Genomic DNA, 25,631 nt, shown 5'->3' on the forward strand with positions numbered 1-25,631 from the left:
TTTTGCATTCACATAAAAACCTATTCATGAGAGTTTGGAGGAATTTAAGAATCTAAACGACGATGTAACCATTGTCTAAGGGTATAGTGTGCAATCACAAGCGTTTATTATTCTTTCATATTTTTCAACTTATAAATTAATTATTATGAATTTTTATTTATTTTGAATTGCCCTAAAAATACTATCCATGAAGGTTTGTAGGGTTTTAAAAATTCAAACAACGATGTAGCCATCATCAAAGAGTAAAGAATGCGACCATGAGCGATTAAATATTATTTTTTTCCACATTTTTCACACTTGTAAATGAATTATTATGATTTTTTTTAATGTGCTTTTGTATTTTTAATATGTTTTGGAAATTTTTAATCTCACTTGTATGAGATTATGTAAGTAACTAGTAAGCTTTTTTTTAGTAATTTAAAATTATCAAACTAACTTTTTCTTAACGGTGCGTTAAATGGGTAATCAGATTAGTTATTGTGTGAATAATGAATTATTAACAAATGACTTGATTAGTTATTGTGTTGATAAAAAAATTCATTATTTGTGTGTTCGCTTTGTGGGTGTTAAGGTCATAGGAAGTTACTAGGTCTATTGTAGTGGATAGGTTTGTGAAATATGTGTTTTTGGTATGCAGACGGGACAAAACGAGATGAGACGGAACGAAGGTGTAATTTTTGAAATAGACATGGGGTATATTTGTCTTAAAATGGTAAAACATTGTGTTCCACAGATGTGGAACAAACCCGTTCCGGGGGGAGGCGGGACGCAAAAACACCCGAAATCTGTCCCATGCAACAGCCCATTCCACCCATTTTTGGCGCACCAAACGCGGGAAGGAACGAGCGTCCCGTCTCGTCCCACGTACCAAACGCACCTATGGGGAGGAGGAGGACGTGCCCTAACCCCATTTACTTCTGGTACCTTCTCCTCTCTCCCTCTCTCTGTGGCGTAGTAGGCTAGTAGCATTTGAGCAGAATCATTACAATCCGACGAAAACCCTTTCCTCTGTTTCGGAGCTAGCGTGCTTCAACAATGGCGACTCTGATGCAGAAAATCAAGGACATCGAAGATGAGGTACTTTTGCCTGCACCCCCAGTCTCGTCTACTTTCTCTGCCAACGACAAATCCTAAATTAATTTAGGGAAATTGAATGCTTTATATATACCCTTATCACTTGTTAGATGCTTAGGGATTTCAATAAATTTGTCGAGTGAAAAATTTGCCATGACGAACTCAACTCTCTCCAATCAACGAAAATTTGATTTATTATTTTCTCAGTTAACCGTCGAAATCCGTTTATTGTTTCCGAAGTGATGCTTCTGGAATCTGGGTATTTCATATTAACTAGAATTTTAATATTTATTTGCTTATTAATTGCAGATGGCTAGGACTCAAAAGAACAAAGCTACTGCCCATCACTTGGGATTGCTGAAGGTGAGTTATTCTTTTTCATTCTAATGTTCGTCATGAAATTGCCTTTCATGCTCAATTTTTCTTGACAATAGTGATCCATCATTTTTTGCTAGGCTAAACTTGCAAAGCTAAGGAGAGACCTACTTGAGCCTCCGTCAAAAGGCGGTGGCGGTGCTGGTGAGGGTTTTGATGTCACTAAAAGCGGAGATGCAAGAGTTGGTTTGGTGGGTTTCCCTTCAGTTGGGAAATCTACACTGCTGAATAAATTAACTGGGACCTTTTCAGAGGTACAGAACTGTTGATTTATCTCACTTCAAACGTTATCTGTGTGAGGCAAACAAATTTTTTATTTGAAGAGAGACAATTATGTCCCAGAGATTCGTTATGTTAGGCATGAAAGCATGTAGAGTTTGATTATATCACTTATTATGTTTTAACTGTGGGTCTCTAATATTAGGTCGAATTTGAGCTTCTAACTCTCTGTGCAGTCTACTGGGAATCGTCGCCTGGTCTCCCAGAGATTCTTTAGAAGCGGTTTCTGTCTGTATAGAGATCTTATATACTGTGGAAATTCGTCACTAGTACTAGAAATGTAAAATTTATTTAAGTGATGCTTTTTTATTTTTTATATTTTATATTTTATATTTTTTAAATATTAGCTGAATATTCTTCTCTTAGATGGATTAACTTATTGGGGAGTTCAGGTGTGCACTAAAACTAATTGAACATAGTGATAAGCCCTCTTTCAAATGTAGTTATTTCTTAGATGGTTGCTTTGTGATTTCAACATTTTAATGTCTTTTGATCTATTTATTTCAAAAGTTGGTTCATGGACCATACAAATTGCTATACTCTTATTGATGTTGTTAGAACAGGATGACCTGAGACTGTAGAGGAATGAGACATATAATTATATGTCCAGTGGGAACATTCTGCTTTGCTGACATTCATCTTAGCTTTTGCATATGCAAGTGACCAATATTCCAATGACTCTGTTTTGACGGTTATAATGTGTAAATATGTATATGTAGCACCTTCCAGTTCACATGGATAAAGAAAGATGACATCCCAAAATTTAGAGGAAACTGAAGGCGCAAGGATGCCAAAAAGTAAGACACTACCCCACAACCTTCCTCCTTCCTAGAATTTTCAGAAGTCGAGTTTCATTTCATTCACACTGCCCAAAAGTGGCCAGCCCACAACTCCCAAGAATTTTGCTCTCCACTTCTCCAAAAGCATAATGCTTCTCAACAAGCATGGAAATGCAGAGTCTAGAAATCACCTGTTACGCAATCAATTACTGTCGAAGATTAAAGTGGTACAACAATGAAAAAATAGGTGGTCTATACGTGCAACCTCATTTTTGTAAATAAGGTCAATAGGAAGATAAACAAACATAAGGCCTCCTTTGGACTATGTCACAAGTATTGATTTGATCATGAATGCTAATCCAATCTAGGGCTAGAAGATCTGTGGGAGAGGGTGGGGTCCTTTGGTCTTCAGTTTCGTCAGAATTCAGACATCTACATTCTCCTTTCCTTGTAGTTGTTTTCGTTGTTTTTCTTTTGTAATCAGATGTACTTTTTTTATTAGTGGACCTCCTTTTTCACTATTTTTGTGTACCTTTATTCAGTTGAAAGGAGCCATTTTCAAGCAAAGAGAGTGGAGAGATAGCTCTCCTACCTCCAGATTATTTAGACTTCTCTGGAAAAGAAAGTTCCAACTGGTTGGAAAGGATTCAACAAAGATCGGCAAATTTGGTAGTGTTAGAGTTTTAAAGTCCTGAGTCCATTAAGTTGTAGAAAATTATATGGATCGGATACTTCTGGATCATCACCTAGAACCTAATATTAATGCAGAAATGGAAAGAAACAAATCTCAACTACAATATTAGGGTCCCACCATTTACAGGTTCCTCGTATTCTATTTGGTCTGATGTCTTCCAAGCTTTATATTGCACTGAAATCTAGGAAACTGTTTGGGAACGGAGGATTGTATTGAAATCCTTTTGAAATTTTGATTTCTTTTGTACCTTCTGTGTGAAAACTTAGGGGTAGCGGGTGTCAGGATTCCTGTGTGTGATAAGACCTAAATTGTTGCTTGCTACGTGAAACCTGAAAGTTATTATTGTTATTCTTTCCTTCATTGTGCAGCCATGCAATAAATGTAGGCTGCCTACTGAGATAATTTATATCATTGCAAAGAAAATTCTTGATGTTTTGAGGACCACCTAATGTGTTTGTGTACAGGTTGCTTCCTATGAATTCACTACTTTAACTTGCATACCAGGAGTGATCGTGTATCGAGGTGCGAAAATTCAGGTACTATAATTTTATAATTTGCTTATATAATTGGAATTTAAATAATTAGTTGGTGGTTGTAGTTTTTTGGTTTTTTTTTTGGATTTGGACTTCTTGTTCACTATTCTTGTACTTATGTCTGTTTATTTTTGTGTGTGTGTGTTTTATAAGCTCTTTCCCAATAAAAGAGAAGCTTTTGATATATACTCAAAATAGCTGTTCTAGATTTATGATCCATTTGCTCCCTTACAATAAATATTTTTAAATTGTCACACTTTAATGTGCAGTTGTTAGATCTCCCTGGAATTATTGAGGGTGCTAAGGATGGAAAGGGTAGAGGAAGACAGGTAAAGTGTGATATTTGTTCCTCATTTTCTACCGTAACATGCTGGTGTTTTTTTTTCGGTGCACTTACTTCTTATACTTAGTTTTTTCTTCATATTTATATTCACAGTAACGGTTGTGAAATACGGGTACTTGACACCATCGCAATAACATTTGTGTTTGACATGCAAAGCACATGACATGAATGTAACGGACATGTTAGAGAATGGGAATTGCAATCTCTCTCTGCATTCCTTCTCATGTCAAGAGAATGTTAATGTTGACTGTCTTGAGTTAATCTTAGGCATGAGGCAGAGGTCATGTTCCTGACATGCTTGCAGCTGTACATTAATTTGGGGGCAAGCATGTTGTAAGCATTGATTTGGGCAAGCATGTTGTACAGTATGCATATATGCTTCAATACCCTGTCCATGTCCTTAGAAAGTAGGCTATATTTTACAAGGCTGCTGGACAAGACCTGAACAATGGTGTTCTATGAATATAGATGCATGCCTTAAGATCAGTTTTTGTAGCAAGAAAATTTGTACAATATGTGGTTGGATAGATAGACCAAACAATGTTTGAATAAATAAATGACCAATATTGTACCCTTGCATGGATTTACAAGTATTCTGATGGTTTTTGATCATTTAAGTGTATGGAATGGCTTTCAAAAAAATGTTTGCATAACAATGATCTTGGCTAGTTTATAAAGATCTGGACTAACATAGTTCTGCAGGCAGACCTTCCGTATATGTTGTGAACCTTTTCTAGTGGTAAAATATGCTTGAGGTATATTTTCCTTTTGGCTGTGAATAATGTTATAATTTGTTTGATATATCACACTGATGAAGGCTTGAGATATGGCAGAGATTGTTTGGAATACAGAAAAAGTTTGCTTTTGCCCTTTGTCTTTGGGTATTCCTTATGTGCTTTTAGATTCACTTATTGGACTTTCATGTCATCCAGGTTATCAGCACTGCTAGGACATGCAATTGCATTTTAATTGTTCTTGATGCAATAAAGCCAATAACTCACAAGCGTCTAATTGAAAAAGAGCTTGAGGGATTTGGTATAAGGTGAGCTATAGCTTTGTTTCTGGTCTGTATAGCTTTATCATTTTGTTACTTCAGTTTAGCAGATCTTAAGGCCATTTATGCATTGGTCAGTAATGCATGACTTTCAGAAGTTCTCCGTTTCGTTTACATAATTTCAATCTGCTGGATTTTCAAAATTTGATTATACCTGTGCTCTACGTTATGTTTACATCATATGAACTCTTTTGTCAAGCCTTTATGAGATGCTGATTCAACCTTATTTTTAATTTAAAAATAAAAATTTATGCGAAATCTTCTAGGATGTACATTTATGTGGACGATGTGTTGTTGAATTAGCTTGTATAGGCTTGTCTGGATTCGAAATCTTTTTCAGGTTATATAATGCTTCAAAGTTCTTTCCCCCTTTTGGTAAACATCAGAAGCTATTAATCCTTCCTTTTATCAAATATGGAAAGTTCAGTTCAGTGACCTTTATTCTTTTGCTGCAAACACCATGTCTATTGAGTTAGTTGACAAAACCTTTAAGTTGCATACTTGTGACAATTTATTCAAGTGCCCACACGCACACAGGTAATGCTTACAAAAATGTTTTGCATGTGTATATGTAGATGTATGCGCATGTAATCTTTCTCACACTATCTAGACCCTTTGCTTGTATCTTCTCTTCCTAGATAGTTTATACTTATAATTAGCTAAATGTTTATTGTGAGCAGGTTAAACAAGGAACCACCTAACCTTACATTCCGGAAGAAAGATAAGGGTGGTATTAATTTCACTTCAACGGTTACAAACACACATCTGGATCTTGAAACTGTGAAGGCAATATGCAGTGAATACAGAATTCACAATGCTGATATCACTCTTAGGTTTGATGCAACGGCCGATGACCTCATAGATGTAATTGAAGGCAGTAGGATATATATGCCTTGCATCTATGTTGTGAACAAGATTGATCAGATTACACTTGAAGAGCTTGAGATTTTGGATAAACTTCCTCACTACTGTCCTGTCAGGTAATCTTTTATCTAAACCACAGTTTATAGTTTCATAGTGGATTATTGTTGCAAAATGTTTTTAGGATAATTTGAAATTTTTGGATGTTCCATCTCCCTCTCTTTTGAGAACTTGCACTTCCATGTATTATTGAGATATTACACGTTGGAAACTCCAATTCAAAATGTTAAAGCTTGTTAGGGGAGTAGGCCTAATGTAGTTTCGAAACATTACTGGCAGAGGATACTATCGATGTTTGACAACTCTACATTGCATCAGTTAAATATATTATAGCTTGTTAGAAGAGTAGGCCCTCCTAGGGTAGAAACACGACTGGCAGAGAACATCTCCATTTTTTGACAACTCTACAATGCATAATGTATCAGCAGCTTATATAAAACATTGTAACTGAAGCATATAGAAAAAATTGTAATCCTAAATAATGCTTAATTATACACTGGACTGAGTGTTAAAACTGTCTGCAGTTGCACGAAGATGACAAAATGAATAATTTCAAATAATAGCATATGGATTGTGTAGCGTTCATGAATCATTGTTTAGATTTGTTTTCCTTGGAAATATTTGTTATTTATATTAATGCTGTTTATTTCTTTTTAACTTTTCTTCATTTTCAGGTATAGTTTTGCTGGCTTATTATTTCTGAATTTTTTGTTAATTTTACTTGTGCAATTTGCCATGACTGATCTGCAGTGCTCATCTGGAGTGGAACCTTGATGGTTTGCTGGAGAAAATATGGGAGTATCTTAATTTAACTCGCATATATACAAAACCTAAGGGGATGAATCCAGACTATGAAGACCCTGTGATCCTGTCTTCTAAGACAAGGACGGTTGAGGATTTCTGCGAACGGATTCATAAAGATTTTATCAAACAATTTAAGTTGTATGTACCTCTCTTTAATTTTCTTAGTTTTGATCCGTCTGATATTTTATTGTTTTTTAAATGATAACAAGCACTCTGGAAATGGAGAAAGGTACTTTAGCCGCTTGTGTTAACGGCTGTGCAAAACTAGAGCATAAGTAAATATAGGCTTCCACTTTGTTTAGAAGTTTCAACTCAATGGTATGTTACTTTTGGACATTAAAAGACTCTTTTAAGTTTTTCTGATCTGAAAAAGATAACACAAACTTCTGGGGAAAGAAAAAAGGTGCTTGTGTCAACATCTGTGCTAAGTTAAAGCTTTAAGGAGGATGTGAATTTGAAGTTAACTTTGTTTTTTGGCAGTGCTCTTGTTTGGGGGTCAAGCGCAAAGCACAAGCCCCAAAGAGTTGGCAAGGTTGGTTGGTTTGTTTTTTTAATTTTAAATATATGTTACACCATGCTTATCTCTTCCACATGCGACTACTTGATTTATTTCTATCAATGGACGTTGACTGCGTTAATTAATATGCATATTTGCTGCTTTGACACAACAGGAACATCTGCTTGAAGACGAAGATGTTGTTCAGATTATCAAAAAGGTGTGATTTGGTGCAAAGTCGGTAAGTCTTATAAACTTAGCACATCAGAATGTCACCGTGCGAGAGTAAAGCTTTTTGAGATGAGGCTTTCCTTTTCAACCAACTTTGGATCGTTGTAATTTGTAGACCATACAGCACTCCTCCGGTGTCTGCTTATTGGGGTGTAAGGCTAGGCAGAACTTGAGGCAGTTTGATATTTAATATCACACTGCCCTTTTTTTGTGTTGTCGTTTTAAAAGTTCTTTAGTTTGTGAATTGTGATAGTATAATAATATCATGTATTACGAAGTTCAGAGGATTAAAGAAAGTTGTTTAGTTTGTGATTTCCCTTGCTTTCGCCACTTATATGTTTAAGTTGGCCAAGTTTTGCAAGTCCAAAGGGCACAAGGAATGGGATTAGGAAGCTCTTTTTTTTTGGTAAATTTTTTACTCTTGGTTTACTGCGATCACAATGTGCGCTACATTTGGTTCGGGCCGTAATGATGGATTAGTCCAGTTTAAGAAATGAAGAAGGGGAAGGGAGGAAAGAGTACACAATATATAATGGGGAACTTTAACGAAAAGCACCTGGTACTGTTCAAACTCTGTTTTTCAAGTTTCATTTAATCGCGATTCCTAAGGTGCGGATAGAGCTTTGTGGACGGTGCGTGCAGACGGGATATGGACTGTAGGATTGAACGGCTGGAAACGAATCCATTAGAAAGGATTTAGTGTGAAACCGGGTTAAAAAAGACCCGTAAGTTATTGAAAACGGTACCCGTGAGATTCAAAAAATTAAACTCTCCTCCCTCCCATGACAGTAAAAGTTGAAACCATAAATTTTTTTCTTCTCTCAAAAATCTATTTCTCACCCTGAGATCGTGCTTATTCAAAACTTTGGTAGAGTACGAAAAGTTCGTTTCCATTCGAAATCTAGTCGGAGTATTGGTGTGGTTGTTTCCGGCTCAGTGTACTTTGACATTCAGTCATCTTTGGTTTGAGGGTTAGCAGTTGCTTACATGGAAAAAATCCGGTGGTTCCTTGATTGGAGTGGGTTCAGAATGGTTGCTTCCACGGAAGTCGACGTCAAACTTGATTCTGGAAACTAAATTTGAAATTTGGTGAGTTTGAAAATTTGGAACCCTAGAAAATAATTTTGTTATGTATGTAAAATTGTGTATTTTTTTAGGGTTTATGGTTAATTATGCAAGTGGGTTGATGAAATTAGTTGATGCGGAAGTATTTGAAAAATTTAGTGAGATGTAAGTTTATGAACTGTGGTTGACAGGTTGTGTACAAGATATATGTGCTTCAGTTTGTTTTGTTGAGTTTATGTTGTTCACTTTGGAATGAATTTTTTTTCTATCAATCTTTGTTAATTTTATGAATTAATTTGGGATTTTGTAACTCATGAAAATAAGTTCATAGAATTGGTGTATAACTATGAGAATTTGTTGACAGACTATGTCAAGTGCATGTATAGATATGATAACCTGTTGACAGCTTGTGTCAATGATAAACATTGTTGTACTTGGTTGTTATCAGGGTATATGTTGTTCAATTTGGTAGTGATGAATGGTTGTATTGTTATGTGTACACAAGATGACAAATCAGGTGGTTGAGCTTGCAACAAAACAGGAAGAATCTTATAGAGGAAGGGTTAACAACCTTTCTCAAGTTAGTCATGTTGTAGGAGTCTTGCGTCACAAGTTTAATGATGCACAATTTAGGGCCTCATGATTTGGACACTTAGAGAGTGTCGATAGATTAGCCTTTAATAGGCAGCTGGTGCATCAATTGTCGATTCATAGAGTGGCAAATCAGGGGATGAAGGACCTAGAGGAACTCACATATTTAATAGGCTACGAGGTCATCCGGTTCACAAAGGACTTTTGCCTCATTACAGGGCTTCATTGTGACGAACCCTATGATCTAGAGGTTTAGCTTTCCAACATTAGGCTATTGACTAAGTATTTTCCTCAGAAGTTTGGTTTTGTTGGAGAGAGTAGCAAGGGTAAGGGCAAGGGTAATGGTAAGGTTGTGAAGGGCAAAGGTAAAGTGAAGACCACCCCCAAGAAAGCTACGAAAAAGGTTTTAGTGACAAGTGTCGAACTTTAAATGGCGTTTAAACAATGTGAGGATGAGGATGATGCATTGAAGATGGGGTTGGTTTACTTCGCCGAGGGTGTGTTGATAGGGGTAAAGAGTAATGTGAGTGTGAACCTAGAGTACTTGGACCTCGTAAAGGACATGGATAGGTTCAACACTTATTCTTAGGGTGCCATATCGTTCGAACAACTACAAGACAACCTTTGTTTTGCTGCTACTAGGGGAGGAAGATGAAGAGGGGATGGTGATACGGAAGGAGATGAGGAGGATGAGGAGGATAAAGAGGAACAACCGAGGGAAAATAAGAGGAGGCAGAGATTCAGATGGGGCTACAAAGGGTTTAGTTATGCCTTTCAGGTACAATTTGTTGGTTTGATTGAGTACTAATAAGGGTCAATTTATTGTGATTTTGATGAGCACTAATTCAGTGTACGTGTAGGTGTGGGCATAGGAAAAAATTGTGCAACTGCATAAGCCACTATGCTATTACAAGATGACTGATTCGGTAGCCATCCCAAAATTCTTTGGTGGTTGACAACGAATAAGCAACCGATTGATGAACAGGTCTAGATGCACATAACTGAGAGCCGAGAGGTATGACCTTATTTCAAAAGTTATGAAATTATGAATACATGTTTTGAGAAATGTACATAACTGAGAGCAGAAATGTACATAACTAAAAACAGAGATGTATGACCTCATTTGAAAAGTTATTAACTTTATGAGGAATTGTGAAGATATTTGAATATCAGTGTGTTGACCCTAGAAACTACCAAGCCTACGTGGCGCGCAGGCCGAGTAATCTATAAGCTAACTACGTCTTTCGATGAATGCGGGGCGTGCCAACTCGTCGGCCGAGCTCGGCCGAGGAGTAAATTTGATGATGTTGCGTTGGGTGTGCGGCTGACTTCTACGTCTTGCGATTGCGACCGAGGAAGGAACGCGTCTCGGCCTCTTGGGCTCTCGAACCTGAAGACAAGGTTACTATTCTTACGAAGTTCACGAGTTGTCGTCGGATTCAGCCACCATGATGTTATTCGTCAGAGTAAACTCTCGCCGAATCGACACCAAAGTGTAAGGGCATAAATACTCAAAACAGATATAAGTTTTAATAGTGAATGTGGTTCGGCCGTCCGAATGCCGAACTCTAAATCCCACTTAGGAGTATCCAATCATAAAATAACTCGGTGTGTAATGCGTCGAGCTCGATATACTGTAACACCTCATTTCGCCGAGAAGGCTAATGAGATGACCTCAATCAATAAGGATCCGGAAATCCTTCTCGACCGAGACTTGGATAGGTAACCAACCGTTCTCGCCGCAGTACTGTTGATGCCAACGGAAGATACTGCGAAACCGACTGATTCTACGATGACAGAGCTATCTATGCTGACTTAAGATATCACCGGTTGCTTCCACAGTGCTATTGATGCCAACGGAAGATGTGTCAGCGAAAAAAGAAGGAAAAAATCTCAAGTTGTTGAGAGAGTTTGCGCAGGGTAGTTTTGTGTTGAATTCCAGGGCCTTGAACGATGCGTAGCCTCTTCTATTTATAGCAACGGCTCCCCCCAAGGTCGAGTTAAAACCCTATTCGGACAAGGACTTCTTTTCCCGATCAAACACTGACTTCGACTAATCCTACTTTCATTATGACTGTGAACCTAGTCCTTTATTGAGCCGGATTCAGTCTCGGGTTATTAATCCTGCCGAGACTCCTTATTGCACCAGGACTCGACTTATCCTACGTCCTAACCTAGCCGACCTAGGTTTGGAGGCCCACGTACTGAACGATCCATGCCGCTAGGCCTTCCGGGCCGAGAATGATTCTCTACTCGGCCCAAACTATTATTTTGGGCCTAAACACATGGTCAAATTTGGTGAACCTTTATGCATGTTTATGAAAGCTTGTTTGGAGAAATGTAATTTTGATGACTGGCGATAAATGGTAGATGGTGGGAATTCGGGAGATAGTGCCCACTGTAGCGAATAAGAACTTAGGCTATTGGACATAGGGCGATAATGCTGATGTTGTGATGCCGAAAACCCTGACTCCGGATACAAATGATGTCGGCCAGCTTAAAGCACAAATTAGGGAGTTGAAGGTGGCAGTGGGGTGTTTGGCCCACAAGAAGGATATTTTTCAGAGGAATGTGTTGAAGAAGGTGGAAGAGTTAACGGAGGAGGTGAATGTGACGAAGAAGAAAAAGAAGAAGATGTAGATGATGATGATGATGATGATGAGGGGAAATAAGTAGGTAAAGAACAGGTAAAAGAAGAAGAAGATGGCGGTCAAAGTTGCGGCGCTGTATGAAATGGTGTCCACAAAAGGAAAGAACAATAAGAGGGTGGTCAAAACAGGGGTGAATAAGGTTAAGTGGGGGAAGCCGAGGGATCAAGAGGGAAGGAGATTATGGGAGGTGTGGAGGAAGTGGGTTTCTAGGACCTTGTAGGGGCTTTTAATTTGGAATGTCCTGGAGATGTGTGAGAAAAGATGCTTGCACTGGTAAGAGAAAGGATAGCGCATGACCACATAAAAGTTCAAAGTTCCAACCAACACAAACGATTGGTATCTGGTAAAATATCCAACATAATTTGTGCTACTTATGTAAATATATGCAATTGTTATGCTGAGTGTGATTTTGGGCAGTAGAATTGTTGTACATGTCTTTTACTTAATACTTTGATTGTGTACAGACGTACTGTGAACACGACCACACTCAAAGGACAGATCAAAGAGCAACCAGAGGGCGGAAACCAGAAACGTCTACTCCATTTGTACCTGTCATTTTGAAAACAGTGAAGGAAGATGGGGAGCCATTTTCTACATTTTGGCTGGTTGATGTTGAAAGGGTGTACATGCCCCTTAACCTCGATAACCATTGGGTTGCTGTGGAGATGAACTTAAAAGCTTCGAGAATCACAATGTTGGACTCCTTGCAATCAACAACACACTCTCGAAAAATGATGAAAAAATTGGCTCCAATCTCCTATGTGCTGGCCGATGTCCTACGAAGCATGTCGAGGGAGGTGAAAGATGGGCCTTAGCCCATCGTTGTAAGTAGAAGGGTTCCACAACAAAACAACGGGTTAGTTAAAAATTTATTGAATTGTTAGTTAAGTTAAATGATTACATTGTGTGTGAATTGTTTCTGAAACTTGTTGGTGGCATAGGGGGAAGTGTGGGATTTTCACTTTAAAAGTCATAGAGTTCTTGTCTGCCGGCATTCCTCTCGATCTTATTAAGCCGCAAAACGTCCCTGCATTTAGATTGAGGATGGCGGTCGACATGTTGCATGAGGTGCAAAATGTGTAGGCGGCGTTTGATAATTCAATGGTTGTCAATGTAATCTTGTAGTTGATAAAACAAATAGTATTACTATTTTGTAGAATATGTGGTGGTGTATATATTTTTATTTTGTTAACACATGTTCCATTGCTTGGGAAGAATATAATTTAATGTCCAAGTCTTTCATTGTGGATGATGTTACATAATGAATTTACTTGTCCTCGATGATTTTAATGAGTTTTGGGATGCTTTGGTTATCTCATTCCTAGTTTTTTGTTGTTATGGATCAGTTAAATGGAATGAATTTGAGCAGCAGTGTTTCAAACCACCTCTTATGTGTTGTGAAAGCAAGTGACAATTTATGAATTCTTTATCTCAAGATATGAATGTTTGTAATCAATGATATCCTAGAGCAAGTTGGAGTACTGTGAAACCTACTTCAACAAATAAGTTTGACAATGAACTAGAATCAGACAAAGGAAATTGGAAGGTAAACTTTAATAATTGGACAATTTGTACTTGGTGTGGAAGAATGTAATGGGGTTGGGGATACTTTCTTTATCTCCTTCCAGATGATTTGTTGTTATGGATGAGTCAAGTTGATTAATTTGAAAGAGAATTTTTGAAACATCGTTTATGCATTATGAATACTTGTGAAAAATATATGAATCGATACTTATTTCTTATGAATGTTTGTGATCAAGTAGTAGGAAAGGGTCATGCACAAATGACAGGAGACAGTGATACTGAAAGTGACAAAATAAATTGTACAGTGCAATGTGATGTTTCCATCCCAACCAACACACTAAAAATAACCTTCTTAAACGTAAATATTTCAAACTTAAAACCAACTTAATTGGTTAAACATAAATATAAATTAATACATGCTAAAATGAAATCTACTCATCCGACCACCTGAACAGTGATCTATAAAAAATGTCCAACATAAAAGACTAAATCTAAAACATTAATTAAAACATGTTAACATTTAATCTAAACTACTTAAATCCATTTGGCCACTTCATTACGTCATCCAGCGTCATCAATTATTTGCACCTAAGCCATCACCAGCACTGTACTTGGACCTGTAGCCTTACCTTCACCCTTTCTTTCATCTTCATTGTCACCTTCAGTTTCTTTTTTTTTTTTTTTTCCGAGTTGTCCGCACCCACCCCAGAGTGTGCACCATCAGTGACAGACTTTGGTGGTTGAGGGAAGCAAATGATGAGGTCATTGTCAAGGTTGCCTAAAGTGAGATTCATATTGTTGAAATCTTCAGGTAGCATGTTTGGCTCATTGCTGAACACCTTGTTCACCATAAACTAATTGGCATCCAACACATTGACATCGTAGCCGCATTTGAGTATTGTTTTCCTCTAACAGTAGGAGTAAACCTCAAACAAACCTTCATAATTGAGGAAGGTTGGCAGCTCTTTGTCTCCATTCACCACAAAGATGCTACAAGGGGAGACGAACATCCACTTCCATTAACACCCTTATGGCCATTCCATTGAGGGAGTTAATACAAGGGTCATGAAGCCTAACAAGGTCGTCGATGGGTTTAGTGATAGTTTTCAAGATGTTCAGCTTCCTATATTGTATTGGTATTCTAGGGATTTTAACTCATACCCTCAAGTAAAATATAGGGTCTGATTCCCTAAAGTCTGCCGTCCACCTTTGTAAGTGGAAGATCTGGCCCATCACAAACCACAGATGTCTCTCCACCACGTTTTCTTGTTCATCCTCGTCAATGAACTTTAATGCAAACCAACTCCAGCCGAAATGGTCGATAAAGAAAGGGTTTTTAACGGCTTCACCAAATGACAGAGTTAGTTCGGTTTGTATGACCTCGGCGCTCTTTGGTTTTGTGCACAACCTCCTTATCAAAACCTACCACTTTATACGTTCGACGTTTGTGGTGGAGACGACATCGGTGTCAACCATTATGACACCCCTTTCAAATTTGAACATGCAATTGTCATTGCGGATGACAACTAGGCCTTCCCCCGAGTTAGGAAGTGGGAATGGGTTTGCCCAGGAAGAAAGTTTGAGCATGAAGATTGATTGTCATGGATGGGACTAAGTTGCAGCGAGGGCTAAATGTTGTGCCATTACTGAAACCAAACAGTAACGTGCAGTTTGCAGGTTGGGTTTTTAATAACGTTAGAGTATTTGAGCTATGTGAAGATGGACAAATGTGACGACCAATAAATATAGGGTTATAATGACCTCTGGAAGAACGCGAAAAGTCTGCATGCCAATAGGTGGTAATCATGGCAGTTATTCCCAACATGCGTCTTCCCAGCAGGCATGTTTTTTATGACAGCTTGTGAAACATTATGACTAGAAAACCCTAAACCATTACGTGTCTGCCTATCATTATGACTGTTAAGAAATCCAACGGTCTACGAAAAGACACCTCTTTCCGTTGCTAACCGTGAGATTGACCACATGGGTGGCTGAGATTTGCCCCTACCTGTTACCATGCAACCTCACACATTCTCTCCCTCTACCATAATGCGACTCAAAATTTCTGACGTGGCCCCTTCAAGGTTTCCATGTGGATTAAAATGTGTACTAACATGATATTGTTAATGAAAATTAATAATAAAAAAATTTCCAAACGGGGAAAATGCAAAAAAAATTACAATTAAGCTAGGGCTGTCATCATGCACGACATGCGGTTCATGATCGGAAAAAAGGCTGCATTAAAGGATCGAAACACCTGTGAATAGTGAGTTCACTGTCAAGGGGACTAACATTGAAAATCAATTAGTAACTAATTTATAGCTATTAAAATTTGAGAAAATTACTGCAAAATGTCGTCACCACAACGGCGGCAACTTTCCTGAAGGATGGTAGTTGAAAACCTGCACCCATCATGCAGATTGGGCAATGGCCAATAATAATTGTCGGTTCGTAGTATTCGTTTGCGCTTCAATCGGGGATTGCCGTAAGGGTTTGGGGGTAATTTTTTTTTCTTTTCAAATTATAATCTTTTAGCGGGTTGCAAGAGATGAACGGTTTGGATAATTCACATAACATTCGGACATTTTTGGATTGCTGAACTATTGCTTGATGTTTTATATCTTTTAGAAACTTATCAAACATTGAGCAATATTTCAGCAAACTAAATTTTTTTGAATGCGATGTCAACAATTCGAACCGTTCATCTTTTTCAGGCCTCTAAAATATTATACTTTTAAAATAAAAAGTTACCTCGAAACCCTTACGGCGATGACTAAAGAAGCCGTAATCGTAAACGATAATTTGATGGTTAGCATTGGCCCCAACGGATTCTCCATGATCGGGTTGTGGGTTAGACTTCCATCGTTCACGAAAGTTGTATCCCTTGTCCACATGATCATTGCTATTAATTTTTCATATTTTTCCAATTTATGAAAAAAATTACTTTATTTTTAACAAATTTATAGCCAAACTAGTGAAACCCCCTATTCACCAGCGTTTCGATCGTGAAAAAAATTCCACAGCACCATATGCCCATGTTCATCACATACAAGATGTTGTCTCGAGCGTGTCCATAATTTTTGGGTATTTTTAACATTTTAAAATTTTTTGTTTGAATTTTTATGCATAAAAATTCAATATTCCTATCATTTTCCACGTGGCATTAGTTGACCTGCTGGCGAGAATTGAAAAATGTGGGGATCTTTTTTCCTAAAAAATCGTCTGATTTTGCAAAAGGCAGGAAAAAGGGGATTTTAATCCCACATTTTCACCTAGTTCGGCCCCTACTTCCTGTCAAGATAGTTGATCAATTCACATCTCTATCTAATGCCCACCTGTCCTTGCATGATTAAATTTCCTAACTATCTTTACATGTGTGTTGAATAAGTAACTCCACTTAAACATCCCAATAGCTCTCAAGCGTTATTGGAAGAAATGTTCATATTCTGTCATAAACATTCATAAATATCATAACATGTCACACCTTATGTAGGCCAATTTTGAACAGTGGTGTTATGCTCAGTTGACAAAAACAACCATGGTTTAAGATGACTGTACCCCTCTCTGTAGTGAACAAAAACACCTCGGTGAGGCAAAAAAAAAAAAATTAACGGTCTAATGTTTCAAACTCAACCCATCATTGTGGCAGACAAAAACACCCCCAGTGAACCAAAATAATTTGTATGACATTTTATGTAGGTTTGATAAAGATTTTATCATGTATGTTAGTGTATATGAATCATCAAATTTTGGCGTATGAAGCAGTGCCAATAATAGAAACCCATGGTTATGTTATGAATACTTGTGAGCTTTTTGTGAGAAATTATTTATGTATTATGAATCAAGGGTCTTACGTTTTTATCTTTTTACCATATTACATTTACAGTTATCATTTAGAAATAATAGTACGAGCAGACATTTAGCGATCAGAAAAGCAACTATATTAAGGACTGCAAGTTGGACTACTAAGTGGTACATTCCCAACAACAGAAGGAAATTTAGCAAAAAACATTACGTCTCTACGTACTATGTAAACCTTAAAGCATAAACCATCATATACATCAAACTTAACAATCTAAAGCATTACTTAAAACATGAAAACATGAAACTTCATATCATACTAATTCTTCCTAATCACCACTAATTTTCACCCACGACATGACTACAACCTGCACCTTCGCCTATCAGATCTCGTCTTCTTTTTTTTGGTGGACCCTCAACCACATGAGTGACTGTCTTGTCACTGTCATCCAGGCCCACACTTGACTTGTCTCCTGGTCTATCTTCCTTGATAATTCCTAGTTGAGGGAAGCAAAAGATTAGATCATCCTATGTGTCTGGCAATGCAATCCCTAAACCCTTAACACCCTCATCCGATAGCACATTGGGATCATCACCGAACACCTTCCTGACCATGAACCAACTGACATCCTTATCTTCCTCATCACATCCACAATTCTCTACTTTATGTTTGCCACACTAAAAGCAAACCTCGAACAATTTTTTTTCGTAACTGATGAAAGTTGGTAGCTCCTCAGATCACGAAAACCTACTTGAGTGGCAGACAAACAACACCCTAATGGCCTTGCATTCAGGGAATTAATAGAAGCATCATCAAGCCTTACAAGTCGGCCGATGGGTAGAGTGATGTTTTTCATGATTTCCACCTCCCTAAACTTCATTGGTATTAGAAGGATTCGAACCCACACCATAAAAAAAGTTATAAGGTTTGATTCCCTGAAGTCTTCCATCCACCTTTCCAAGTGGAAAATCTAGCCCCTCACATACCAAGGAGGCCTCTGGAGCACATACTCCACTTCATCTTTGTCAGTGAACTCCAACGCAAACCAATTGCGGCCAAAATTGTCCACAAAGAAGGCGTTTTTGGCACCTTTATACCAAGATAGAGCGAGTTCCCTGTGGATGGCATCAACTTTCTTGGGTTTACCAAACAGTTTCCCCATCAACACCCTTGTCTTTGCATGCTCAACATTAATGGTGGAAATGACGATGGTCTCAACCCTTAGGACACCCTTTTCGGCTGTGAACTTACAATTCTCTCTTTCGACAACAACATGAGGCTCCCCTCAGTTAGGAAGTGGGAATGGGTTCGCCCAGTCAGGAAGCTTGCTCATGGAGATTAATCTCCTAGGGCAGGAGGAAGTTGAATCAAGTTGGAAGTTTGATGCGAAAATCACTTAACACACAAATTAAACCCTCTTGTATCAATTGTAGTAAAGAATGTAAGTAGGGATCGTTTTGGACCGAGGATTAGGAGGGCTTGCTAATAACCTCTAAACTGACTTAAAAACATAAAATTAAGTTTAAAACACCAAACTAGACTCAAAAGATGCAATACAAACTAAAAAGACTCAAAACTAGTTTAAAAGACTCAAAACAGCTTAAAACAATGAATTAGACTCTAAACTGACTCTAGGGATGGTTTTGGACGAAATTAGGTTCTAACTTGACTCAAGACACTTAAAAACACAAATCAAAACAGATTTTGACTAATAAACACTTTAAAGTAAAGGGGGATTTGATTTTGACGAATTTGAAAACAAAACAAACAGATTGTAAACTAAAACAGATTTTGGACGAATTTGGGTAAACTATGGATGATGAGCTAGCTAGAGGGTTCTTCTCCACACATGACACACTTGCACATAAACCAATTTTCAGTTGTTCTTTCGATAAATCATGAAACTTAACACCCCAGGTTAATTAAGTCCGCTTAAATTAACCTTCAAGTTCTACTTAAGTTATTGAATTGGATGGGAAAACGCATACAACAATTCAAGCATTCTTCAAAAGTCCTTTATGTGAACAACACAAAGATCATTAAGCATTATGAAAACTATAAGTATTGATGAGGCATTCGTTACTATGATGAGCATGAAACTCCTGCCAAGAATTCATTTAACGCGATCGTTTATAAGCGACCTCCACTACTTGTGAATATAAGTTTGTAACTATTAGGTGAAACTCCCTTATACTCTAGCATCAAATTCATGCATGCAAACTAAGTGTGCACTCTTAATAAACATACACGAATAAGTTATCAATCAAGCAGTTAAACAAATTGAATTCTCAACTTATGAAATCACCACTGAAGGTAAGCAATTCATATTGCAAGTATGTTCATGGCTTTGAATTCCCCCCTAGCTAAGGGGGGTTTAGCTCCTCATACTCACAAAGCAAAGATAAACAAATTTAGATATTGAAAACAAAGAATGAAAACACCTAAAAATGCTCCAACAATCCAACTTCAATGGCAAGCACGTCCAAGGGTCCTCATTCTTCTCTTTGTTGCGGCACAAGGTGTGGTTTTATGGATGAGTGCTAAATTATGGTGGTGGATGGATATAAGTGAGTTATGGTGAAGGGTGGATGGGTGGATTGTGTTCTCTCGGCCAAGGAATGAAAGTGTAAGTGTATGGAGTTGTGAGATGTGAATGTAGTGTCTTTTGATGGATCTTTTTCTCCCCCCTTTGTTATGGTGAAGGGTGGATGTATTTATAGGCTAGGGAGAGGACCACCATCTAATTAAGGTGGTAGTGGTGTATGTTGTGGTAATGAGTGGATGTAATGGATGAGTGTTTGGTAATGAGTGGATGTAATGGGTGTAGTGGATGAGTGTTTGGTGTAGTGGATGAGTGTTTGGTAATGAGTGGATGTAATGGGTGTAGTGGATGAGTGTTTGGTAATGAGTGGATGTAATGGGTGTAGTGGATGCATGTTTGGTAATGAGTGGATGTAATGGGTGTAGTGGATGAGTGTTTGTAGTTGTAGGTCAACACACTTGCACACACACATGCTGATTTCTAGCCTTCTAATCTTGAAAAACGTCCATCCTCATGTCTCCATGCTTGCACTATCCAATCTTGGCCCAAAAATGCTCCAAAGTGTTCCAAATAGCACTTTGTTGCCAACTTTGTTATTTGAACCTACAAACACACGAAAATAGCTTAAAATACATAATTAACTAAGAAATAACAACACAAATGCACAAGAACAAGCTAACTAAGTCGCATAAATATGCTCCTATCAAATTCCCCCACACTTAGCTTTTGCTAGTCCTCGAGCAAAACAAAAGAAACAAAACGAAACAAAATAAACAAAACAAATAAAACACAACCTAACCTTCCAACATTTGCCTCGGGGATTTTCAATGAAACATGACATGCCAAAGATCACCACTTACATAGATTTAAGCAATCCTTACCCTCGAGCATACTTAATCATTACCACCATTCACTAGCTCACATTTAATTAATTAAAACAACATTTTGAATGTAGTAACATGCCTTAGAGAATTTCCTCAATTCCTTACTAGATACTCTCTATTTTCACACACATTTTCTGACTACACACCCTACACTAGTTATATGTGAGAAGATTGATGTAAACATGGAAGACTAGTACTCACATATGTTATAACAAAGAAAGCAATTTTTTGGAGTTAATAAGCATGTTTAGATATGATCTCATGAATAGTATGCTACTACTTAGATGCGAGAACCAGTGACACCATATGCTCATACCAATTTCGAACTCCACAAATTGAAACACACAACACTCAAGATTGAAGTCAAGGGTTGTAACAAGGCTTGGGGGTAATGGCTAACAAAGAAATGATAGGAATAACGAACGTTCTTAAAGCGATAGCAAGCAAAGCAATGAAATAGACACTTGGAATTCACTTTAGAATGCAGAATCAACTTTTACATATAAAGGGAAGATTCATGCAACACTTAGGGCCGAATTCAATGTTTTTGGACCCTTTCTTCAACAAACGACACTTTAAAGCTCTTTTTCACAACTTTTCTTCTTTTCATTCTATTTTCCACGAATTTTTCTTTTTCTTTTTCTTTCCTACCCGTGCCTTATTAAGGACTTTGGCACACACACACAACAAGAATCACTTCCCCTACACTTGTTTTCTGCAATACATTAATAAAAAGGAATTCATTTTGAGTCATGCTTTACTATGTTTCAAGAACAAGGGTATGGATGGTTCTAATCTAGGCTAGGTGAGGACAATGTGGGTTAACAAAGAACATAGGCTACACAAGGCTCAACGGGGTTAAACTTAAACATATAATGAAGTAGGATACACGGTAGTTTGGCTTTGGTGGTGGTTACTACACAACTTCATCTTGAATATGTGTTATGCAAATCAATAGCATACTTTGAATGAAATGGGCATGAGTTCTAGCATTTGGAACTAAATGATGAAATGCCTTCTAAGTAGTAACCAAGCAAAGAATAATGAGATCATGCAACGACTTTAGAAAACAAGTATGCACAGATTATTAACTCCCCAAATAAACGTTTTAGGCTCAAGTCTCACAAGGTTGTAGCGTTAATTTGAGTTCCTTCCTTCAAGCATGTTACAAAACTGATTTTTCTTTTATGATTGCATGTGAATTCATAAATTTAAACCACAACCAAGCATACACCAAAGAGTAAATCAAATTTTCATCCATGTTTATAATTCTCTTTAACAGTCATGTAATTAAAAACCAAATCCTCATCATTGTGTTGGAAGGTACCCTAAGACACAAACAAACACATAAAAACAACTCTTTTTGGGTTTTTCAAAACAATTTTTCAAATTTTTATGAGATTTTCGAATTTTTATGTCAAAACACACTAAAACAATCCAAAACAGCTTAAAAACACTTAAAACAGCAAGGAACAACACTGGAAGTAATGGGTGATAAACTCCTACGAATTTCATGCAAAACAATGGTTACCCCCCACACTTAGATCAAACATTGTCCTCAATGTTTCAAGCATAAACTCACACAAAAACAAGCAACCAAACAAACAACGAATAAACATGACAAGTATAGCAAAGTAAAAACCAGACAGAGTAGAGTTTAAGAACGCAAATCTGGTTTTGGAGATAGGTGATCTTGTTGTCTTTCCACAACTTTGATCTCGAACTGGTTCAGAATTCTGAGCGAAAGTTCCTTGGTTTCAAATCAAACTCCTTCTGCTGGGTTGATTTGATTATGCAGTCTGCATTCTTCTCTGCTTGTTTGTTTTGCACGACAGGCAAGCACGAGGTAGAGGTGATGGTCTGTTTTTTTCTTCAATCTTTCCAAGTGCCCACCTCTTGCTTTCTTTCTCCTTGTCCCTAGCTGAGGATGAATTAGCACATTGTCTCCACATGCTTCGAGTTATCATTTTCACTTCCCTTATCTGTTCCCCAGGCAGATGTGGTAGACGAAGAGGAAGCATAAGATGTTGAAGATGAGTACTCGAGAGCAGGGCTAGGTAAGCAATCAGGAAGGGGTTCTAGGCAGTCAGTTCCAGATTGGAAGATTGATACCAAGTGTTGGCTGATTGCTCTTTTTCTCCTTGTCCCGCAGATGAAAACAATGACAAGGAGAAAGACAGGGAGAAAACATGATATGAGATACTCTTGCTTTCAACCTTCATGATATGAAATACTTTTTCTTTGGATGAGTTGTTTGCAAAGGTACCCCAAGGAATAAGGAACACTGAGTGACTCGAGAGGCTTCGTTGGGAAGGCATTCTAAGAGATGACGGAAGGTTATGTATGTCTGCCTTGCTATGGAGGGTGAAGGTCGACATTTATAGGAAATAATAGTTGGTACTGAGTGGATGTAATGGGTGTAGTGGATGGATGTTTGGTAATGAGTGGATATAATGGGTGTAGTGGATGAGTGTTTGGTAATGAGTGGATGTAATGGGTGTAGTGGATGGATGTTTGGTAATGAGCGGATGTAATGGGTGTAGTGGATGAGTGTTTGTAGTTGTAGGTCAACACACTTGCACACACACATGCTGATTTCTAGCCTTCTAATCTTGAAAAACGTCCATCCTCATGTCTCCATGCTTACACTATCCAATCTTGGCCCAAAAATGCTCCAAAGTGCTCCAAATAGCACTTTGTTGCCAACTTTGTTATTTGAACCTACAAACACACAAAAATAGCTTAAAATACATAATTAACTAAGAAATAACAACACAAATGCACAAGAACAAGCTAACTAAGTGGGATAAATATGCTCCTATCAAAGTTGTAAGCCATTGATAACGTGAAACAGTGACTTCCAGTTTGCAGTTAAGGGTTTCAATGAAGAGATAGCATGTGTGGTGATGTGATGCACAAATAAGAGGACCCAATAAATACAGGTATATGGTAACGTGCACAAGCACATGAACAACCAATGATGATAGCAAATGTCGCATTACATGTGCAGATATGGCAATTATGTTTGCATTTACAATAATTGGCATTTGTTCCCAACACTGGGTTTTCCAACTTGGGTATTTATGATGAAGCCGTCAGTTTAGTTATTTTCGAATGATGGGTTGTGAAAGGTTATGACACTAAAGCCTGCGTTTGTAACCCAGAAAAGAAAACTACAACCTATCAAGATGGAGGCTTATAATTTGGTCCCTATTGGGAAAGCCAAATGTTGAAGTCAAAGTCCCCCACCCCACCCCTCTTCCTAACCACTTGATTGAACACATGGGCGGTTAAGATTTTCCATGGTCTTCATCAAGCACCTAAAATTATGGACGTGGTTGCGTCATGGGACCGCCACGTGGCATTTCATGATGTGTAATAACACAATTTTTGTCAAGTGCAATTTTATCACAAATATGAAAAAATATGGAGATGGTTGAGATGACATCTAGTATGATATGATTGGGTTCATACGCCGATCTTGGGCTGGGGAACAAACTCAACGGTTGTGAATACTGATTAAACTAAGATATGACATTGTTTTCGACAAAATTGTGCAAAAAAAAATTGGAAACGCTCTTAAACTCAAGGGCCAATCAATGTGTACGAAGGGTTGAACTCGAAAACCTTAACCCATCGTGCATAAATATGAGTCATGAAAACTAACTGTCTAATTTGAGTTTTAGTTGACGCCCTCATGGTCATTGCCGTTAAGGTTTATGGGCCTTTATTTTTGTCCAATTTTCATATTTTGGTGGATTGCGAGAGATGAACGGTTTGGATTGTCATAGATGAATGGTTTGGATTGGAAGAGATGAACTGGTTCACATAACAGTACATTTGGTTTTATTTTTATACAATGTTGTTATTAGACATGCAATGCCACGTGGCATCCCCTTGAGGCCACCACCTGCATCATTTTATGTGGGAAATTCGGGCGGTAAATCAAAATGAAGGTGAACTTTTCCCTCATAATCCCTCAATTTTTGCACACACTCGCAAAATGGGACTTTAATCCCATGTTATCAGCTTTTACCCCCACCTAATTGCATTCCACTTATTTTAATTGACCCCACCCCTCTCAGCTCTACAGTTTCATTTACTACACTAAACCATGGCAACATCACCCAATTCGCCTCCATTCTAAATCAATACACCAACAACACCTAAAAATCCATCCCAAATCTTCTTAAATACACCAACATCCATAACTTCTCCTCCAATTAATACCCCACCTCCCAAAATAAATCCCATCATCTTTAATACTCCCAATGATGATTGTGTTGAGGCTACACCAAACTCCAAATCTCAGCATCCAATCACCCTAAATGCACCCCCTATGAAAGAATCAAACTGTGGTAAGAAGCGACCCCATCCGAAGCCAGGTGCTGGTACCCGTCTTTACAAGCGTGTGTCATTAGGTAGACATATCTCAATGTAGTGTATTTGTTTTGAAAGAGTATACACCTTGAGTTAGAAGGGGAAATGGAGCGTATTCGTGGAAAGTTGAGTACTGTTGAAACCCAGGCCGAGACTTAAGGATGAAGGCATCTAGGTTGCTATCCGACATCCACCACATGAAACATTTGAATGAAAATTATACAATAGAGATTTCCAAGGCGTCCACCTACATTAAGGAGGAAGTTGAAATAAGGAAGAAAGATGATGCGCACAAAGGGGTTAATTCTATGAAGTTTTATGCCCAACTTGTGATGCCTAATGATCAAAAAATCCTTCAAGTAGCCATACACGAGGTCCTTGGTTATGGTAATGCTTCACCTCTTTAAGTTTGTGGGGCTGGCTGGGATGACTACATGTTTTTTGGAACACAAATGTTTGTAAAATGTCCGCAATAGTGGATGTGGGAGTAGGATGAGTACATGTTTTTTTTGGAACACAAATGTTTGTACAATGTCTTCAATAGTGGATGTGGGAGTGGGATGAGTACTTTTTTTTTTTGGAACACAAAATGTTTGTACAATGTCTTCA

At 37.9% G+C, this 25,631-nt stretch overlaps 1 protein-coding gene across 1 annotated transcript; it reads left to right on the forward strand.

Moving 5' to 3' along the window:
* The first annotated feature begins 874 nt into the window (after positions 1–874).
* LOC126631484 (developmentally-regulated G-protein 3-like) lies at positions 875–7,895 on the forward strand. The gene is made up of 10 exons (XM_050301627.1): positions 875–1,077; positions 1,384–1,437; positions 1,530–1,703; positions 3,666–3,737; positions 4,004–4,063; positions 5,010–5,119; positions 5,812–6,111; positions 6,803–6,994; positions 7,337–7,388; positions 7,528–7,895. Exons 1-10 carry the CDS (start codon positions 1,036–1,038, stop codon positions 7,576–7,578), a joined length of 1,107 nt encoding a protein of 368 aa, XP_050157584.1. The 5' UTR covers positions 875–1,035; the 3' UTR covers positions 7,579–7,895.
* The last annotated feature ends 17,736 nt before the right edge of the window (positions 7,896–25,631 follow it).

This window comes from Malus sylvestris, chromosome 1 (genome assembly GCF_916048215.2).
Source record: "Malus sylvestris chromosome 1, drMalSylv7.2, whole genome shotgun sequence".
In the NCBI taxonomy this organism is placed as follows: domain Eukaryota; kingdom Viridiplantae; phylum Streptophyta; class Magnoliopsida; order Rosales; family Rosaceae; genus Malus; species Malus sylvestris.